General features: G+C 43.7%; 3 protein-coding genes across 3 annotated transcripts in view; 2 read left to right on the top strand and 1 right to left on the bottom strand.

The window, feature by feature from the left end:
- Positions 1-39: 39 nt before the first annotated feature.
- Positions 40-2,967, top strand: mia (MIA SH3 domain containing). Its single transcript, XM_080779699.1, has 4 exons — positions 40-272; positions 1,462-1,595; positions 1,690-1,800; positions 2,325-2,967. The coding sequence occupies exons 1-4, from the start codon at positions 155-157 to the stop codon at positions 2,346-2,348; spliced, it is 387 nt and encodes a 128-aa protein (XP_080635825.1). The 5' UTR covers positions 40-154; the 3' UTR covers positions 2,349-2,967.
- Positions 2,968-3,088: 121 nt separating this feature from the next.
- LOC308326702 (alpha-crystallin B chain-like) lies at positions 3,089-5,956 on the bottom strand. Its single transcript, XM_080779698.1, has 3 exons — positions 5,629-5,956; positions 4,853-4,975; positions 3,089-4,638 (listed from the first exon to the last, which is right to left on the bottom strand). Exons 1-3 carry the CDS (start codon positions 5,812-5,814, stop codon positions 4,450-4,452), a joined length of 498 nt encoding a protein of 165 aa, XP_080635824.1. The 5' UTR covers positions 5,815-5,956; the 3' UTR covers positions 3,089-4,449.
- Positions 5,957-8,383: 2,427 nt separating this feature from the next.
- cfap54 (cilia and flagella associated 54) overlaps positions 8,384-17,423 on the top strand; it is a gene marked incomplete at its 5' end in the record, with an annotated part of 38,056 nt that continues 29,016 nt past the window's right edge. The window contains 18 exons of the mRNA XM_080781121.1: positions 8,384-8,541; positions 9,071-9,176; positions 9,298-9,444; positions 9,729-9,855; positions 10,594-10,652; positions 11,011-11,154; positions 11,316-11,429; positions 12,025-12,126; positions 12,391-12,586; positions 13,240-13,335; positions 13,473-13,585; positions 13,873-13,987; positions 14,692-14,777; positions 15,441-15,533; positions 15,992-16,139; positions 16,508-16,554; positions 16,636-16,740; positions 17,213-17,423. The exon at positions 17,213-17,423 is cut by the window's right edge and continues 21 nt beyond it. Coding sequence (XP_080637247.1) covers positions 8,384-8,541; positions 9,071-9,176; positions 9,298-9,444; positions 9,729-9,855; positions 10,594-10,652; positions 11,011-11,154; positions 11,316-11,429; positions 12,025-12,126; positions 12,391-12,586; positions 13,240-13,335; positions 13,473-13,585; positions 13,873-13,987; positions 14,692-14,777; positions 15,441-15,533; positions 15,992-16,139; positions 16,508-16,554; positions 16,636-16,740; positions 17,213-17,423 — 2,167 coding nt within the window. The remainder of the gene's footprint in view (positions 8,542-9,070; positions 9,177-9,297; positions 9,445-9,728; positions 9,856-10,593; positions 10,653-11,010; positions 11,155-11,315; positions 11,430-12,024; positions 12,127-12,390; positions 12,587-13,239; positions 13,336-13,472; positions 13,586-13,872; positions 13,988-14,691; positions 14,778-15,440; positions 15,534-15,991; positions 16,140-16,507; positions 16,555-16,635; positions 16,741-17,212) is intronic.

The following is a 17,423-nucleotide window of genomic DNA, read 5'->3' as shown; positions in this document are numbered from 1 at the left end:
TGTGTGTGTTTAAGTGTGGTGGGGCTAGAGAAAAAGGTTTTGGCATTATTGGAATCCCTTCTCAGAGAAAGCAGACTAGCAGACAGGCACTGGATAATATCAAACAACTCCACAATACAACCCTTAAGCTAAGCGGATACGCACAGATACAGAAATGTCTGGCAGTCTTTGTTGTTTCCTGTTGCTGTGCATTGTGCTGCCTCTCTCTGAGGCTGGAAAAGAGATGCCCAAACTCTCCGCCAAGAAACTCTGTGCCGATTCCGAGTGTAGCAGTGAGTACCAAGTAGACTGCTAGACCTACTGCGCATGTAAACAGAGCTGCTACCTTTAAACACATCTTAAATCTGAGTTTTCTTTTGTATACTATTTAAATAGTCTTGAGAAAGAATGCTGCTATTTGTCCTAAAGTAGCCTCGGAAACCCAGATGTTTTATTTCCAGGGCCCAGCATTTCTGGTGGCAAATTCTAATGATGATTTTTATGTTCCCACATGCCCATGGTATCATTTATGCCCTATTATTTAATTCATTTTCATATTATATCCTTATAATATAATTGAATATGTCAAATCATGCCTTGAATTGATTAATACTACTACTGACTTATAAAACATTGTAATACAGAAGAATGGTAAAAAAAAAGTTGGCATTCAGAGGAATTATTCAAAAGAATAGGCCACATTTGAGTGATTTTCGTTTTTTTAAGGTCACAAAATGTGCTATATTTTCCAAAATATTAAACATAGATACTTGCAATTGGCATTAAAAGTGTGCACATAAGACTCCATGATGTTGTGAATAACAACTATTAAACAGAAGAGTTTGAGCTTAGGTAATTGACATCGAAAAAATAAAAAAAAACAATGTTCACTCATATAGGCCTAATGAGGCACAACCACAGGAGTATTCACATTAACCTTTTTCCCCCCTCCAAGGGTCTATCTCCCTGAAACATTTTCGTGTTTTTATCATCTTTTTAACCTAAAACATCAACGGCCAATGCAGGAGCCCTTTTCAGGGACTCAAACCGAGTACCATGTGGTCCAATTTCTCAGAAGGGCCCCGCTGGGCCATGGCCCCACCGGCCCATTGGCTAATTTGGCCCTGGCAAGCACAGTTTGGAGCATTGCATGACTTGTGGCAGTCACAAATCAAATGAGCAGATTTAGCAGTTTCTGGAGCGCCAAAATTGTATACCATTGTTATGGTATTGTTATGGTATTATTATTGCTTATTATTGCTTCACAATGCTTAGTGATGTGTCCTCCAAACCCCCACAACACTGTACTGTATGTCTATTGTAAATTAAGTTGTTGTTATTTGTTGTTGTTGTGTTATTTTCTAAGTAAAATCATGTGACGCTTAGTCAGATGATGCTTTGTTGCCCAGCTTGTCAGTAGACCTGGGAGTGAGAATGTCTAGTTCACCATTTTCTGTGGCTTCTCTTTTCCCTCTGATCTAGACCCCATCTTGATAGCACGTGCCTTGCAGGACTATATTCCTGGTGACTGCCGCTTCATCCCGATCAGACAGGGCCAACTGGTCTATGTTTATGCCATGCTGAAGGACAGAGGAAACCTTTTCTGGTTTGGCAGTGTGAGTGAGAAATGCTATAGTTTCAGAACTTTACATCACATTTTTGTAGTTTTTTATTTTATTTACAATTCTATCCTCGTTGTTAATGTGACAGGTTCAGGACTCCTACTATGGGCAGCAGGAGGCTAGGGTTGGTCACTTTCCTAGCAGTGTGGTGGAGGAGACACATGCAATCACACCAGCAACCACTGAGGTCAAGACTACTGTAGGTGGACACACACACACACACACACACACACACACACACACACACACACACCCGCACGCACGCGCACACACACACACACACACACACACACACACACACACACACACACACACACACACACACACACACACACACACACACACTCACGACACAAAAGTAGTGGAAATAGCAGATCTACAAGCTCGAGCTTGTAGATTGGCTATTAATTAATTATAAAGTTATTAAATCTGCCCTTTTTAGGAAACCAAACAGAAGTGTAATTTTGTTCTGGTCCAATGTTCGGCGATAGAAACTCAATGAAATTCTTAATCGCAATTCTTTGATCGACAATTTATCGTAAAGTAAAATGTCATAATCATGACAGCCCTACTAACACGCATGCACACACACACACACACACACACACACACACACACACACACACACACACACACACACACACACACTTATGGATTATGAGTCATGACTCATGTGTGGTCTTTATGTCCCCTTAAGGCTTACTGTATTTCTCTCAATTGCAGAAATGGGACTTCTACTGTTACTGAGGTGCACAGCTGACCTTCATCCCCAGTGAAGAACACAACCTTCTTGCAGCATAAACTAATTGAGTATAGAACTGGCTATTCATGTGCAGAGCTGATGACCAAACCCTTACAGCTGTTATGCAGTAACAGTAAGCCCCACAGCTACTACTCCTATCCCCCTTTTGTACTGTCAGCTTTCATTAATGTAACTGGTATTTAACAAGGCTGAACAAAACACCGATGCTGCTTAAAAATGTGCAATGCTCATTGTGTTTTATTTTTTGTCACCCCATCTAACCTCGTATTGTTCTGGTATATGTCCATGTGTATGCATGTCACGTGTGTGCAGGTGTTTATGTGTCCATCAATTTGACTTTCAAAGTGTAAAATGTCATAATTGTGATGTACCTGGTGTGATTATCCCTTGTTTTATGACAGAATCCACTTTGTTTACGCTTGTCTATGTGCTAAAATTGTGAGTTTGAAAACTGTTTCTCACTATACAATGAGTGTATAGAATTGCTACTTTAGAACAGTGGGTGGATTCAATAAAAAGGAGGGGGGGAAATATAATTCATTACTTTTTGTATAGTTCAGTACATATTACAAGAATAATGTGCTGTGTGATTGTCACAAAATGTCCACCCTGTTTGAGAATCACTGCTATATAGCAACAGATAAATATGGTGGTAGCAATACAACCCAAGCTTCTACCAAAGTTTAACATTGCTGTAATGTAAACAAGAGAAGACAAAGATACATTAATGTCTCAAGTTTTATTCTAATGATTGTTATGCGAAACAGGTTTGTTTGTTAAATGCTTCTGGCGGAGGTGTTATCATTACAAAGTATGATGGAGCCATAGGCTATATCTCAGCAAACATGAATGCAGTTATAAATATGAAGGCTCATGCTCAATCATATCAAACACAGACTTCACACTCACCTTTACACACACACACACACACACACACTGATGATCTTAGCAGCTCTGAGCTCATGTTCCTCGATAGCAAGGAGCCCAGCTTCCCCTTCTCTCCCCCTCCCCCCCATCCTCATCTGTCCTCCTGTTGATCCACCCTCCCTCGTCTTTGCCCCCGGTCCTTCCAAAGACAGACTTTACACCTGGTCCCTAGTCTGTTTTTAAACAACAACATATGAAGCCCGTTTTATACACCAAATCAGGCTTAATTAACACTTATATGCTTCCAGAAAGCCTTATTTTCCTTCACACAGAGGAACAAACAATCAAAACCAAACACTAAACCAACTTTCTCAGACATTATCTTCGGCACATCATGACATTTTGAATTTATGTCTGTTAGTAGCCTACTCTTCACCGGGCACTTATACTAGTGAATAAGCCTCACTGGACCAGAACTGCCAATTTAAACTGATGTTTAATTCAGTTGTTAGTTTGGAATTAACAGTGTCCACCGACGAATGCCGACAATGTTGTCAACATGCTTTCTAGTAACTTTAATGCCAGAAAAGTTGTCGATAAGCCGACTTGTACATATTTAAATTCTAAATGCCATTGCCCATTGGTACAGTTTTGAACATGACATTCACATGCACAGTGGCATCAATATATTATAAGGCACAAAGGTATATTAAAAATAAATTTGCTTTGAGATATGAGATGGGGTAGAGTGTTAATCACCCAAGCCTGCTCCTCACACCATTATGTCTTAAAATGCCTTTCAGCGTACCCTCAGGCATTCAGTGAATTAGACATTGGCTTGAAAGCACCATCCGCTTACAGAGGAAACTATAGATTAACGCCTAATTTACACTTCATTGCACAAGGTATCACTTGCAGGTGTCACTTGCCGCTCGCAGTGGAAAAACCCAACATCGTCCATATGTTCTTCACTCGTTTTATTCATTTTCGATGAGTGGCACCGCCGAGTGGTGAAGTGTAAATCCGGCTGTAGGGTCAGATATTGACTAATCACAACGAAGCACTCTGTGCTACAGTATATCAACATGTACAGTAAGCAGACACATCTACACTGCTGTCAACAAGCATGGGGCAGACGGGACGTACCGAGTACAGAGATACAGGGACAGTTGGGTTAGTGGTTGGATAAGGGTCAGAGGTCAAGGGTCAGGCTTTGTTCTACTTCTGTCTTGTTGCACCGTCTTCGCAGGTGATGGGAATCGAGCGCTCCGGACAGGTGGGGGAGCGGGGGGCGGTGATTGTCAGCACGCCATCACATGACACGCTGGAAGTGACCTCAGAGGCCAACACGCCCCCAGGAAGCTTGTACTTTCTCAGAAACTCCCTCGATACAATGCCGTGCTCATCCTGCTAGCACACATGCATTCATGGACACAAACAAACATGAGATTAGTTGCAATTAAATAAGGAGGTGAAGTGAGATGATTTGAGATATTATACAGGCTACAGTCAATAGAATACATTCTGAATACACATACTAATCAGAATAATCACAACCGCTGCAGTAGTCTAGGTCGCCATCATCAGATTAAAGAGACATTGGTTTACTTCCCACACTGACCTGTCTGTCCTCATGCTTGGCATGTATTGTAATGAACTCGTCGCTCACGTTGACAGACAGCTCTTCAGGGGAGAAGTGCTTCACGTCCAGATAAATGATGTATCTATCCTTTTCCACACGCATCTGCAGACAACACATGGATTAGACCAGTGGTTAGTTAAATTAGTTAATATAGCATCACTATCACATTAACTGATACTTCAGCTATTCACAACCTCGCAACACAACGCGTTGTGTGGATCTATTTCGAAACATCTTGAAACTAAATTTGATTTCTCTTTTCTTATGGGGGTCCGTGGCCAAATACATATCGTTTTGGGGGTGCCTGTCATGAAAATGTTTGAGAACCACCACTGGATTAGACCATAGGACTCAGGACCACAGAAAATTCTAACAAATGCACTCTGTTGGCAATAATGTAGTGCGGCACTTGCTTGTTACCTACTGTACACGTTGTGGTCATCATGCATTCTATTATTCTATCAGTATCACTTACTGCCTTGTGCCTAAATGTGAGTTTTATGAATGAGAATGAAGGCTGCGGATTGCAGGCCTTTGACAAGCACTCTGCCAGACACCACAATAACACACAATAGCTTATTGTTATTGTCCCCACATAAGAAACCCACATTTCAGTCGAAGAAACATGGACCTTTGTTCTCATGGTTTCCTGTTGAATTTGAGATTCCGTCATATTGTCTGATCAAAACATGGCAGACAGACAAGCAGTTGGATGGTTACAGACAGTACGTAAAAGGGAACAGGTTTTGTTTTACCTCAGCATGATGCCCGTGGTCAGGCCAATTGAACCAGCGCAGGTAGGAGGGGCGTACCCAAGGGAGGGCCCAAGAAAATGGCCAGAGGAGTGGCCAATCAGAGAGCGCATCTGCCACCACTGGCATGTCTGTCAGCCGAGGGGTGGAAATCCGCCGGTACCAGGGGTACTGGATGGGGATGTCCATGGTGAAAGGCCCAGCAGGGGTGGAGAGATACCACACAGGTAGGAGACAGGCCGTTGGGTCCTGGCTCTGGTGAGTTGGGGGATGTCTGATGGCTGGTGGTCTGGCTCTGTCTCTTCTCTAGTGAGCTCCGTCCAGGCCGTGGAGCTGCTGCATGCTGCCCTTCTCTCGCCACTGCAGGGCCATTTATAGGCCTTGACTGACCCCTCCCTTCTGGCCTCGGTTTTGGTTCACTGTTTGTGCACCCACGTACACACACAAAAACATGAAAACACACGCACGCACGTCCACACGCATGCGTGCGTACGCGTGCGCACACACACACACACACACACACACACACACACACACACACACACACGCGCACACACACACACACACACACACACACACACACACACACACACACGCAAACAGATCCTGCCAACACACTGATCCTTCTAGAACGATGATGTCAACTGTTTATCCCTCCATCTCTCTCTCTTTCTCTCTCTCTCTCTCTCTCTCTCTCTCTCTCTCTGACTCTCTCTCTCTCTCTCTCTCTCTCTCTCTCTCTCCCTCTCTCTTTCTCTCTCTCTCTCTTTCTCTCTCTCTCTCTCTATCTATCTGTCTGTTTGTCTGTCTAGCTGTCTCTCTCAGTGATATGAGTTTACATTGGCCAGGGATAATGCTGATGCCCCTCGGATCACCTCCCAGGAAATACTCCCGTCTGGGACTCTGCCTGTGTGTACGAATGGTTGCATGCATGCATGCATGCGCGCGCGTGTTTTAAGCATGGCTATGGTTGCCAAAGCATTAGCCGTCTAGGCCAGAAGCTTTGGATTTGTGTGTGGTGGATGTCCGGTAGAATGGGAACTGATGAGTTTGTATGGTGCAGTATTATCTTTTCTCTATGAGCTCAGTTGATAACTATGACAGGCTGTTTTCAAACTTGTTCAACAGATATGCATGGCCATGCATGCATTTGGTCAAGGGTGTTGAATATGATTTTGACTGTGTGACCTTAAGTTATGTTTTATTGTTGTCTAAAAGTCTACACTTTAATATAGCTACACCATATAGGCTCATGCAAACAAGAACCAATGCAACTCCTTGCAACTGCCATTGGGATTAATGGTTTCATGCGGTCTTGATACCGGAAGGTCGCCAGTTCGGCAGACCAGACCGGCACATTAAAATTACCACCGCTGAAGTGCCCTTGAGCAAGGCATTGAACCCCTACCATGAAATGTTCTATGAGCAGGGTGTGGCTGTAAACAAGAATCTCAAGCTTAGTCCACTTCCCTGGGTAAACAAAGAACTTTGCTTTGCTTACTCTCAACCGTTTGGTTGCAAGAGTTGCATGGCGAATCATGGGTGCGGTTTGGGTCTTATACTCGACTTGTGGTTTAAGGTAAATGTATAAGAAGGACTCTTGGGGGACTTTTGATTGATTGATTGAAATATTTATTAACAGTTTGCAGAAATAGAGTACATTTCAAGCACAACTCAATACAAAGACTGTTAACTGTGAGTGGACGACCCAATAAAGCATTACACTTGTTTACAAGAGGGTCCACCTTGTTCAATTCATCAAAAACCTTGAATACCACTGTGAAAATTAACCTCCATCCTCCATCAAATAATTACTTTTCTATAGTATAGTACCTCACCAGGCTTTCCACCGCCTCGGAGGAAAGCCTGGTCTCTGTTTCAAAAGTCCGTATGATCCGGGCTAGGGCCGGATGATGTGGTTACGTCATGTTGTAGTATTGTTTTGTAGTCGCCAGACAGGATGAACAGGCGGCGGCAACTTCCTTTTCCCTCTCAATAAAAGCTCTCGTAAGCTACAGGCTACGAGAGCTTTTATTGAGAGGGAAAAGGAAGTTGTCGCCGCCTGTTCTTCCTGTTTGTTGTAGGCAAACCATTGCCTACAACATGACTTAAGCATATCATCCGGCTCCAGCCCGGATCATATACCGAAATGAAATGGTGCCCAGGCTAGTATAGTATAGGTAGGCCTATTTAGTGTACCAGCAGTCCCACCTGTAGTCCCCACCCATGCCTGTGCATGTGTGTGGTCTTATGTGATGGTTACTAGCTTGATTTAGACTCTCGATTTTGACATTTTCAATCTAAGTCCATCCCCCTGTGGTGTACATTGCACAAGAACTCCGGCAGCCTCTCTAACATTATTTTGGGGTGGGGCATCGCCTTAGAGTATATTGGGCATCACGCATCAGGCCGCAGGTAGACGCCTACAGCACCTTTATATTTTGCTTTTGTACGGTAGCCGGTAGGCCTACATGTTCGGAGTTGCAGCAACATATCAGCTAGCAGCAACAGAAGAGGATTTAGAGTTAGACTCTCGACTCGTAGATTGAAAATGTCAACAAGAGTATATAGGCTAAGAAATTACCATCGGATCATTTTGGGATGGAATTTGACCATGTGCGCGTTCCGTTCGTGCATGTGATAACCACTCCCATAGTAGCAGTAGCGTTGTAACTTGTTACCATGCCAACCCGCCTTCCCTCGCCAGTCGACATGGTGTAGTTTTGCTACTCGCTGGTTAGAACAAAAACGAACAAAAATGGGTACAGAAATGAACCTTCCTGCTTCGTATTACGGTGAACTTGATGAAAGGAAACCAGTTATTTTAGCGTTCAAAAAGGAGATGAACGTGTTCTTCATACTTATGAAAAGGGTTACCTCGGCGCCCACTCGGGATAACAGCTGCTATGTGAAGGGGTATGTTTTCAATTAGCGTTAACTGGAAACAGCCTAACTAAAGACATAATTGTATATTGTAAACGATAAAAGTGTCTATAACAGCTAGATAAACATGGTTTGAGCTTTACTAGAGTAACCTGTAGAAAGTTGAAAGTATAATGATTCTACTGTTTGCCCTCAGAGGGCGCTGTGGGATTTAATTCACTCCCTTCAAAATGGTCTTCAATAGACCTACATGTTTCTTGTTGTTATTATTAGTTTGACTTTGAGTCTGACCATGTTCACCTGTGTCCTGACTCCTTGTTGTCACTGTTTGCTATGGACCCTTTTCACAGCATTTCACAGTATTAAAAACACAGCTAAATGTGGGACGTGTTTCTCAACCATGCATGTAATGTCAAGTGTGACTATTGTTTGTAACCTAATTTCTATTGTGCAGAAATAAACAAGGCATTGCACTTCTGATGCTCTGAGAGCATTTTTAAACACTGCACAAAACTGCATGAATGTGAATTGTCATAAACTGTCTTTTTTTGCTAATTTAAAGGATTAAAATCCTATCAGAGCTACAGAGCAAGTACAGACATCGACTTCCTCCCAAGGTGTTTGAGGAGAACATACTAAGAATCGCTGATTATCTCGTTGGTATAAAGGTAACCATGCAGATAGCAGCTACACCTTTTTAAACTCAAAATTAAACCGTCACTCACTCAGGGATTTGACTGTACAGTGTACCCAATTGTACCGTATTTGTTTCACCGCCCCCCCATATAGTGTTACCAGCTAGCTTTGTGGCAGGGCTACAGCCTCCACCTGAACTACTACAGCCCAGTGAATGTAGCTGACATCACAGATGTGCAACAGTTCATGGACTGCTTCTTCCCAGAAGGGTTTGGCACACACCAAGACATGAGCATGAAGGTACAGCCCCCCCCCCCCCCCCCCCTCTCTGTATACTGATACATTGGTTCTTCCTTTGGAGTTATTGACACGATGATAATTAATTTCGGCCAAGTTCGTGTTCGTGGCCTACACAGACAAATATTCACAAACAATGCATACACAATTCAGACAATTGTATCCACCTTTCCTAACTAGGTTACATTGTGTGTGTGTGTGTGTGTGTGTGTGTGTGTGTGTGTGTGTGTGTGTGTGTGTGTGTGTAGTTCCGTGCACTGCAGGGCTACTTCCTGTGTATGTTTGAGCTGGAGAAGCGGCCTGGTGTCCTGAACCCGGAGGGCCTCAGTAGACTTCTCCGTGTTCTGGACTTAATCCGGATCACAATGCAGGCCTTTCAGCCACACGAGCATCTCTGCTGGCAACTATATAATGGTACAATACATCAGGGGTTCTCAACCTTTTCAGGCCGCGACCCCCCAAAATAATCATATTTGAACTGGGGAGCCTGGGAAGGGTATGGTGGGGACCCTGCACCCTACGAACTGAGGACCCCCCACCCTACAAACATTGGAATTGTAGGAGTCAAGGCGTAAGGCATTACATTTGGTTTAGTCTCTCAAGACAATATTTGACGATGGGATTCTCAGATTGCATTTGGTTTGACTCAGTTCCTCCATGCAGTTCCACAGATAGAAATTGTGAAAATAGCCGATCTACAAGCGTTGCGAGGCGCTGCGAGCTTGTAGATCAGTTATTTTTGCCTCCCCCTGGTGGTCCCGACCCACAGGTTGAGAACCACTGCTATACATCTCACTCAGCTGGGGTTTGTAAGTTGGTAGGCTACTGATTTGCTTTGCATAGTTTTGAACATAATGCTGCATAATCCACACTATGGCGTTGAGTATTAAATGGTTATAAATTGTGGTTTGAACCCTTCTTTCAGTGCAGGACATCCATATTTTACCTGGATTATCCCCCAGGATCAATACTGTTTACTTTATATCTGTGAAGTTAATCCTTAAGTGGTTATATTTAATCAAAGACCAGAGTTATCAATACATTGTTTGTTCTTCATCATCATTAATACAAAAAAGGGCAATTTAACGTTATTGTGTTTTACCTGAGAGTGTTTTACCTGTCCCTCTCATGTCATATGTTTTCACTTTTCAGGCTCATTAAACATCTACAACATCTGCCGCTACCTGATGACCATGAGTTGCAGTGCACAGGTTCTGTCTCCACTACAATAACACTTCAATGTTGCTACAATAACCAGATTGGAAAAATAACACCAGCACAGTGAAACTCTACATTGAAACCAGTGACATATTACTGATTGGCAATGGCAGAAATAAGTAGCTATTAATGGGCCCAGGTTGGGAGGGAAAAGAAAACCTTTGTTACATTTTTAATTATTGTCTGTTGTTCTGTGAAAAAGTATTGTCACTAAGTACACTGAAAGCTGTGAATCTTTTTGCAAGGATAAATAGTTTTCCTCAGTCAGTGTTCACTAACCATTTACCCAAATGGTTTGACATAACATAGTTAGGGTATAGTCATTCTGTCTGTCTATATGTTCCCCTCCAGGCTTTGGAGTACCTGCTCTGGGCCAGTTGCAGTTTAGAAATGTCCGTCCCTCTGATGACAGCCCGCTATGTGCCGTGGAGGGCCACCCTCTACTCTGCTGTCTGCCGGTGTTATTACAACAACCAGGCTGCAGCTCCGGCACAGGTGACACACACGCATGCATGCACGCATGTATGCACGGCCATCCAGCCATCCAGCCCAACCCAACCGATTTGTGTTTCACCTAATAAGAAAGTGTTAACAATCTTGACATTATTACAGTTTTTTTTCCCATGTAAAATATCACATGTCCTACACTGTGTTAGGTGTTTGCCAAGCGAGCGCTGGGGAAAATTAGTGACCTGGCTGCGTTGGAGGAACAGACTGGAACTCTGCTGACCAGTGAGACTAAGAGATCTTACAAAGAAGCTACTATCAAAGTAAGTAATGAACCCTAATAGCAGTCCCTGTTCTGGGCATGTCATAGTAGGAAAACATGCATTGTGAGTTTGTAGATCGGCTATATATTTTGTAAAGAAGACATTTTGTATAGACGGAAAAAAGACAGCCAAGTATACAGAACCCTGGGAGACCCTGGCCAATGAAGTATAGGCTTTAGGTGCATGGTTAAATATAATATTGGGACAGAAAGATGTTGCTGTTCTCAGTGTTCTGTCAACAGTGGTGCTGCTGTTTTGTTCTGCTGTACAGAACTCTAATGGAAAGGTACCTATATGCTGAAAGGAACAAAGACTGCAGAAGCGGACAATCCGCAACACTCCAAATTAGAAGAATACTATTCTTGTATAGGTGCAAGGCTCAAAAATACTAAATTGAAAGAAGGAAGTGCCAGCACACAATAAATGTCCTCTTCACCTGTTGTATTCCCTCTGACGAGACAACGGACGCGTCTCGGCCAGGTGGGCCTTCCTCAGCGTTGTCAAAGCTGACAACTGATAATATGACAATATGCAAAGCTGACAGTATGCAACATGAAACGTGAACTGATAGATAATGTGCTTGGTGTTTTTTTAGCTGGCTACCATGGTGTTCAAGTGGGCGGTGTTCGAAGCCAGGAGGAGACCCAAAAGCCTCTTCAAAGGCAGACAAAAGAGCAACCTGAAGGACATATCATGTGTACGAATGATTTTTTTTTATCATAGTATATTTCATATTTAGAAGTTTGCATGAGCCAATCAGCATCTGCGCTCAGGGCCCTGTAATTGAAAGACGCTGAATGGCTCTTCCATTATTTGGTTTCTGCAAAACGCCCACCCAGTGCATGGGACCAGACCGGTCTGCAGAAGTCACGATAATGTGAATTCACACGACCGAGATGGTTTACCAGGCTAGATATGTGTACTCTCATGTCACCTTTCCCCTTGCCTTGTGTGTGTGTAGGTGCCTTGGCCTCGTACTGCCACACAGCACATGTTGACGGACATGTTTGACTGCAGCGCTGCACAGTTCCTGGCCGTCCTGGAGACTTTGTGGGACAGTGGCAGGCGTCCACTGCAGACTGGGGTCCCAGAGGAGGCAGATCTGCATGAAGTGGTCCTAGAGATCCTGGCCTCTGGCATCAGCATACTGTCTGGTGGTTGGTGGAATCTAACCTACTCTACATAGTACATACGTATAACCACACATAAACATATACTGTGTATAATGTCAGTTGTCAGGTTTGAAACCGGTTCACCAATCACCACACCCCCAGTTCACCTTACTCTGACACCCTGGCCCTTTTCCTTCAAAATAAACTTTGGTTCTAGAACTTGTTCCGTTCTCGATTCTTGGAACCTTTCCAGGAACCGGCGGCCATATTTTTGTGTGGGGTTGTAAGGCGTGGGGTGTAAGGCTCTATAGGGACTTATAATGACATACTACTGAATGTAGGGGAAACACTGCTGTGAAACAATGCTTATCAATGTGAGGAATGGACAGCCAAGCCTGAGTATATGCCACATGCCACATTCATACACTTGCTCTGTCTGTTCTAATGCCCAATATAATACTATGTCACACAACGGTGTCACTTGCTGACAAAAACCGATGTTCAAGCTAAGTTATTAGCTTCAAGATCTATCCTTTTCGGCAAGAGACAAAGTTTTGTGATCATGGAGTCTAAATAGCTACTCCATAATGTCCTCTTTTTATTGCATGTGATGTAAGACACAAATTAATCTGTGATTCACACGACTTAATTGGTCTTCCCTCTTTTTCTTTGTTTTTACAAATGCATGTTGTGCTCAGGATCAGGTATGGAGCGAGGGAGTGATGATGACAGCCTGCCCACATGTCTCTGTGCACTGACACCAACAGGCACTCTAATGGAGTTAGCTGTCTCAGGTAAGTCACAATTTATGCCATGCCCAAATTCTGGGTCAGACATGCCCAAATATCATAAAGTGTCTTTAGAATGAACACTAGGACACACCCACATGTTGTTTCCTGTACGTGTACAGTATGTGTTGCTGTGTTTCCAGGAGGGAACAGGGTGCCATACTTGTCTGCAGTGAGGTTCATTAAGCTGCTTTTTCACTATGAGCAGTGGGAGAGCTTCACTGCACTGGCCAGGCAACTGCTGCAGGTGTTGGCTGTGAGTACCACTACACGCACGCACACACACACACACACACACACGCACGCACACACACACACACACACACACACACACACACACACACACACACACACACACACACACACACACACACACACACACACACACACACACACACACACACACACACACACACATTTAAATCTGTGTGTGTGTGTGTGTGTGTGTGTGTGTGTGTGTGTGTGTGTGTGTGTGTGTGTGTGTGTGTGTGTGTGTGTGTTTGTGTTTGTGCATGCTCGCGTGTGTGCGTGCGTGCGTGTCAGAGTGCAGAGGGTCCATTCTTTAAGAAGGCAGAGCTGGAGCTTACTTTGCTCGACACGTTTGAAAGTCTCCAGGCCTCACAGAGGACTCGCCTTAGAGAGGACACCATGACCATTGGTAAAGCTCATACAGTACATACTGTGAAACCAGCTACAGGTATTTATTACCGTATGTCTTTCTGGCTCATATTTCTGTAGTTGAACCAAAATACTGTAACTGTTTCGTCTTAGACCCAAAGATGTTTAGGTATATTTCCTATGAATCTAACCAGGACAGTAGAGGTAGGAACCTGAGGGCACAGAGATGGCATAATGCGCATCACTTGTATTATCTGCAGGGTAGCTGTTCTCAAACCTTTTCATGTCAATGACCCCCAAAATAATATGCATTTGACCGCAGACCCCCATCTTGAAATATTTGTTTGCCAGGGACCCCCAGAAGAGAATATCTGTGTAAAAAGAATGCTATTTTTAAAAGTAAATTGTAAAAAGCTCACATTGCGACATTCGTGACGCGCTGTGAGGTTATAGATCTGCTATTTTTGAATAGCCAACCTGAAACAAAAATATGGATAAAGTGGTTAAAATGATTGTGATGCTATATTAATCAAATTTAGCTGGGGACCTCTTGGAAGCCGCTGTGTTAGTGAACCCTCTGCCAACTGTGTCACTATGTCATTATGCTGTTACTGTATCTACAAGGTGAGGTGCCTCTAATGTTATACTGTACTGGGTGTGTCCCTCAACTGTTGGAGCAAAATAGCCAGTGTAAGTAAATAATGGTATTAATGGTCAATATTGTACTGTGGTTGTTTTCAACAGATAAAGACAAGACGTGGACCTCCATAAGCGATGAGTTCATTTGTGTGGTTGACACCCTTCACAAGTCTGTCTGTAGCACTGCTAAGGTCAGCCTGTCTCTGCGTGTGTGTGTGTGTGTGTGTGTGTGTGTGTGTGTGTGTGTGTGTGTGTGTGTGTGCAAGCGTGTGTGTGTGTGTGAGTGTGTGTGTGTGTGTGTGTGTGTGTGTGTGTGTGTGTGTGTGTGCGTGCATGTGCATGTGCATGTGCATGTGCATGTGCATGTGCATGTGCATGTGCATGTGCATGTGCATGTGCATGTGCATGTATGCATTCATGCATGTGCACGTAAGGACCTTCTAAATTCCCTCAAAGAAATGGAAATAAGTAAAAGTTGGTCCATGAACGATGGGATACATTTTGATGTTATTCTTGCAGCTTAGCACCAGGATGACAGTATGTTCCACTTTAGAGTATTACTTTTGGGTACGGGGATACCCATAACTCCGCCGACATCCCGTTAGTCCGTTAGGGTTAGTAATGCACGAGTCGGACCAACGCACCGTCGGAAACAAGGAGCTGTCGGACTAATGACACAGCACCTTTGGGTACAACGTGTGTAATTTATGCATTTTTTGGTATGATGTAATATACTGTAGATAGTTTCATCCCTACAGGAAGAAAAGCTAACTAGCTTTTGTGTGCAAGTGTGTCTGTACAGTACAAGTCCACATCTATGCCTTCTTGTGGTGTGTATCCGTGTCCGTGTCCAGGGGGTGCAGCCAGACTCAAACCTTGTAGTGGACCTGGTGTTGTTCCTGTGGTCCAAGATGAAGGGAGTGTTTCAACACCCAGGCAAGCAGGAGGTTTGTCATGAGGTACGGCTGCTGGGAGAAGTTGCCAGATCTTATGTTGTCTTTAACCAATTACACCCTATAGACTAAGTAAACTGGATCTGTAATCTTCACAATATTATATATTCGGAGTTGATTTATTACACTTTTAAAGCAGCCAGAAGAATATTTGTCTGACTTTTGCAGGAATACATAGCATACCACACTATACAACTATTTACTTGCGCAAGCAGAGCGCGCAAGTAATAATTTCGCTTGGTCTCTTCAAAGTGACAGCCAGTTTTTTTTCAACCACATTACGTCATCACATACATATACACACCATGTACTCTGGTCCAAGCTCTCAACGATGACGTAATGTGGTATGCGCTCTGCTTGCGCACTAGTAGGCCTACTAGTGTGCAACAAGCAAGTATGCACTCGACAGAGTGCAGTTCTAGTTATCAATGTATTCATGTGTGTATTTTCAGTGGATATGGTGCCTGTCTACATTGTGCGAGGTGTCCTTCACATGCAACCTGGCAACTGTTGACCACAAGGCGATGGCGGAGATGACGCTCAAACTCGCCATGCTGTTAGAGCGTGCTGCTGATTGCAACACTCATACACCCAGCACAGGTAAGAAATACACGCACGCGCACACACACACACACACACACACACACACACACTCATACACCCAGCACAGAGGTCTAGCGCATTGAAACGGGGATAGACTCCTGCACCCTGGCTGATACCGACAATTAGCCTCTCTGACTTACTTACTTACTTACTTACTATAATGTGATACAGCACAGCTTCTATCAAATTCCTGCAGTTTTAATTTTAAATAATTCAGCGCTATGTTGCAAGTTTCAATTCAATAACACAATGTGTGGCCCTTCACTCACTTTATCAAAGTCAATATGGCCCCCTGAAAAGAAAAAGCTGCCCATCTCTGCCCTAACAGTAATGGTTGTTCCCGTGTTATCTTTCCTGTCTAAAAGCCAACAAAGAAGATGATGTGGAGCCCAGTACTTTCTCTCTTCTTAAGGTACTGTAACAGGTGGTTTGGGAGGGAAATCTGTGCGATTTTTATACAGTTCAGTGATGGTGGGTGGCTTGTTTCTTGCAGACAGTGTGTGAGGTGGTGGAGAGGGCTGACGAGGCTCTGGGGAGAGCCTGGTCCAGGCTGCTACCCCAGGACGGCTCGGCCATTGCTGACCCTGCCTTCATACAGGTGAGCTACTCAGCTGTGGCTGAGGAAATTGTCTATACAAATACAAAACTATATTGTAAAAGCAATCATAATACACTTCCTAATGCACTTCATAAAAACGTATGTAATTTAAATATTAATTACTAATTAGTATTTTTGAGAGAGAGAATATTAGTGAGACATGTAATTCTGATTCATGTGTGTAGACAGCATTTTTCTCTCTATTAAAATAATTCACAGAGGGTAAGGGTAATGCCTAGAATTACTGTAGCTCAGTTTGAATCAATAGGGATTTTAAATGCAGGCCTGTTTTGCACGCCTCACATTCTGCACAGCAACTGTGGAGGCAATATCCAGCCTCTGGATGGATATTGTGTCCTAATATCATTTTTTAATGTTCTATAATGCCAGTCATTAGTTCAGTCAGCAGCATCACACATGCATTCGGAGATAACAAGGTCACATATTTCTCCAAACCTCTGGTCCCTCCCAGAAATGTAAACCACGCAAGGCCTCCGTGCCACCTTCTCCCATGGCATCACTGGCAGAGGGAAATGCAGGGGATGGGGTAGAGGAGCAAGAAGCCGCGGCAGAGTCAGAGGCTAAAAGTCTCAACCGCACCACCGTGTCACCGCCTCTACTCCTGGTGGCCTTGGATCTCCACCTACAACTGGTCAACATCTACCACAGGGCCAGCCTCAAGC

Source organism: Protomyctophum bolini, assembly GCF_963924005.1.
Source record: "Protomyctophum bolini genome assembly, chromosome: 13".
NCBI lineage: Eukaryota > Metazoa > Chordata > Actinopteri > Myctophiformes > Myctophidae > Protomyctophum > Protomyctophum bolini.
The sequence above is the reverse complement of the archived record's forward strand: the minus strand, read 5'-3'. Positions and strand labels throughout refer to the sequence as shown.

Excerpts from the sequence above, each read along its gene's own strand:
- mia (XM_080779699.1), top strand. The coding sequence starts at position 155 with ATGTCTGGCAGTCTTTGTTGTTTCCTGTTGCTGTGCATTGTGCTGCCT. Across the intron at positions 1,596-1,689 it reads ACCTTTTCTGGTTTGGCAGT|GTTCAGGACTCCTACTATGG; the intron begins GTGAGTGAGAAA and ends TTAATGTGACAG. Across the intron at positions 1,801-2,324 it reads CCACTGAGGTCAAGACTACT|AAATGGGACTTCTACTGTTA; the intron begins GTAGGTGGACAC and ends TCTCAATTGCAG.
- LOC308326702 (XM_080779698.1), bottom strand. The coding sequence starts at position 5,814 with ATGGACATCCCCATCCAGTACCCCTGGTACCGGCGGATTTCCACCCCT. Across the intron at positions 4,976-5,628 it reads ACCACGGGCATCATGCTGAG|ATGCGTGTGGAAAAGGATAG; the intron begins GTAAAACAAAAC and ends TGTTGTCTGCAG. Across the intron at positions 4,639-4,852 it reads CCAAGCATGAGGACAGACAG|GATGAGCACGGCATTGTATC; the intron begins GTCAGTGTGGGA and ends GTGTGCTAGCAG.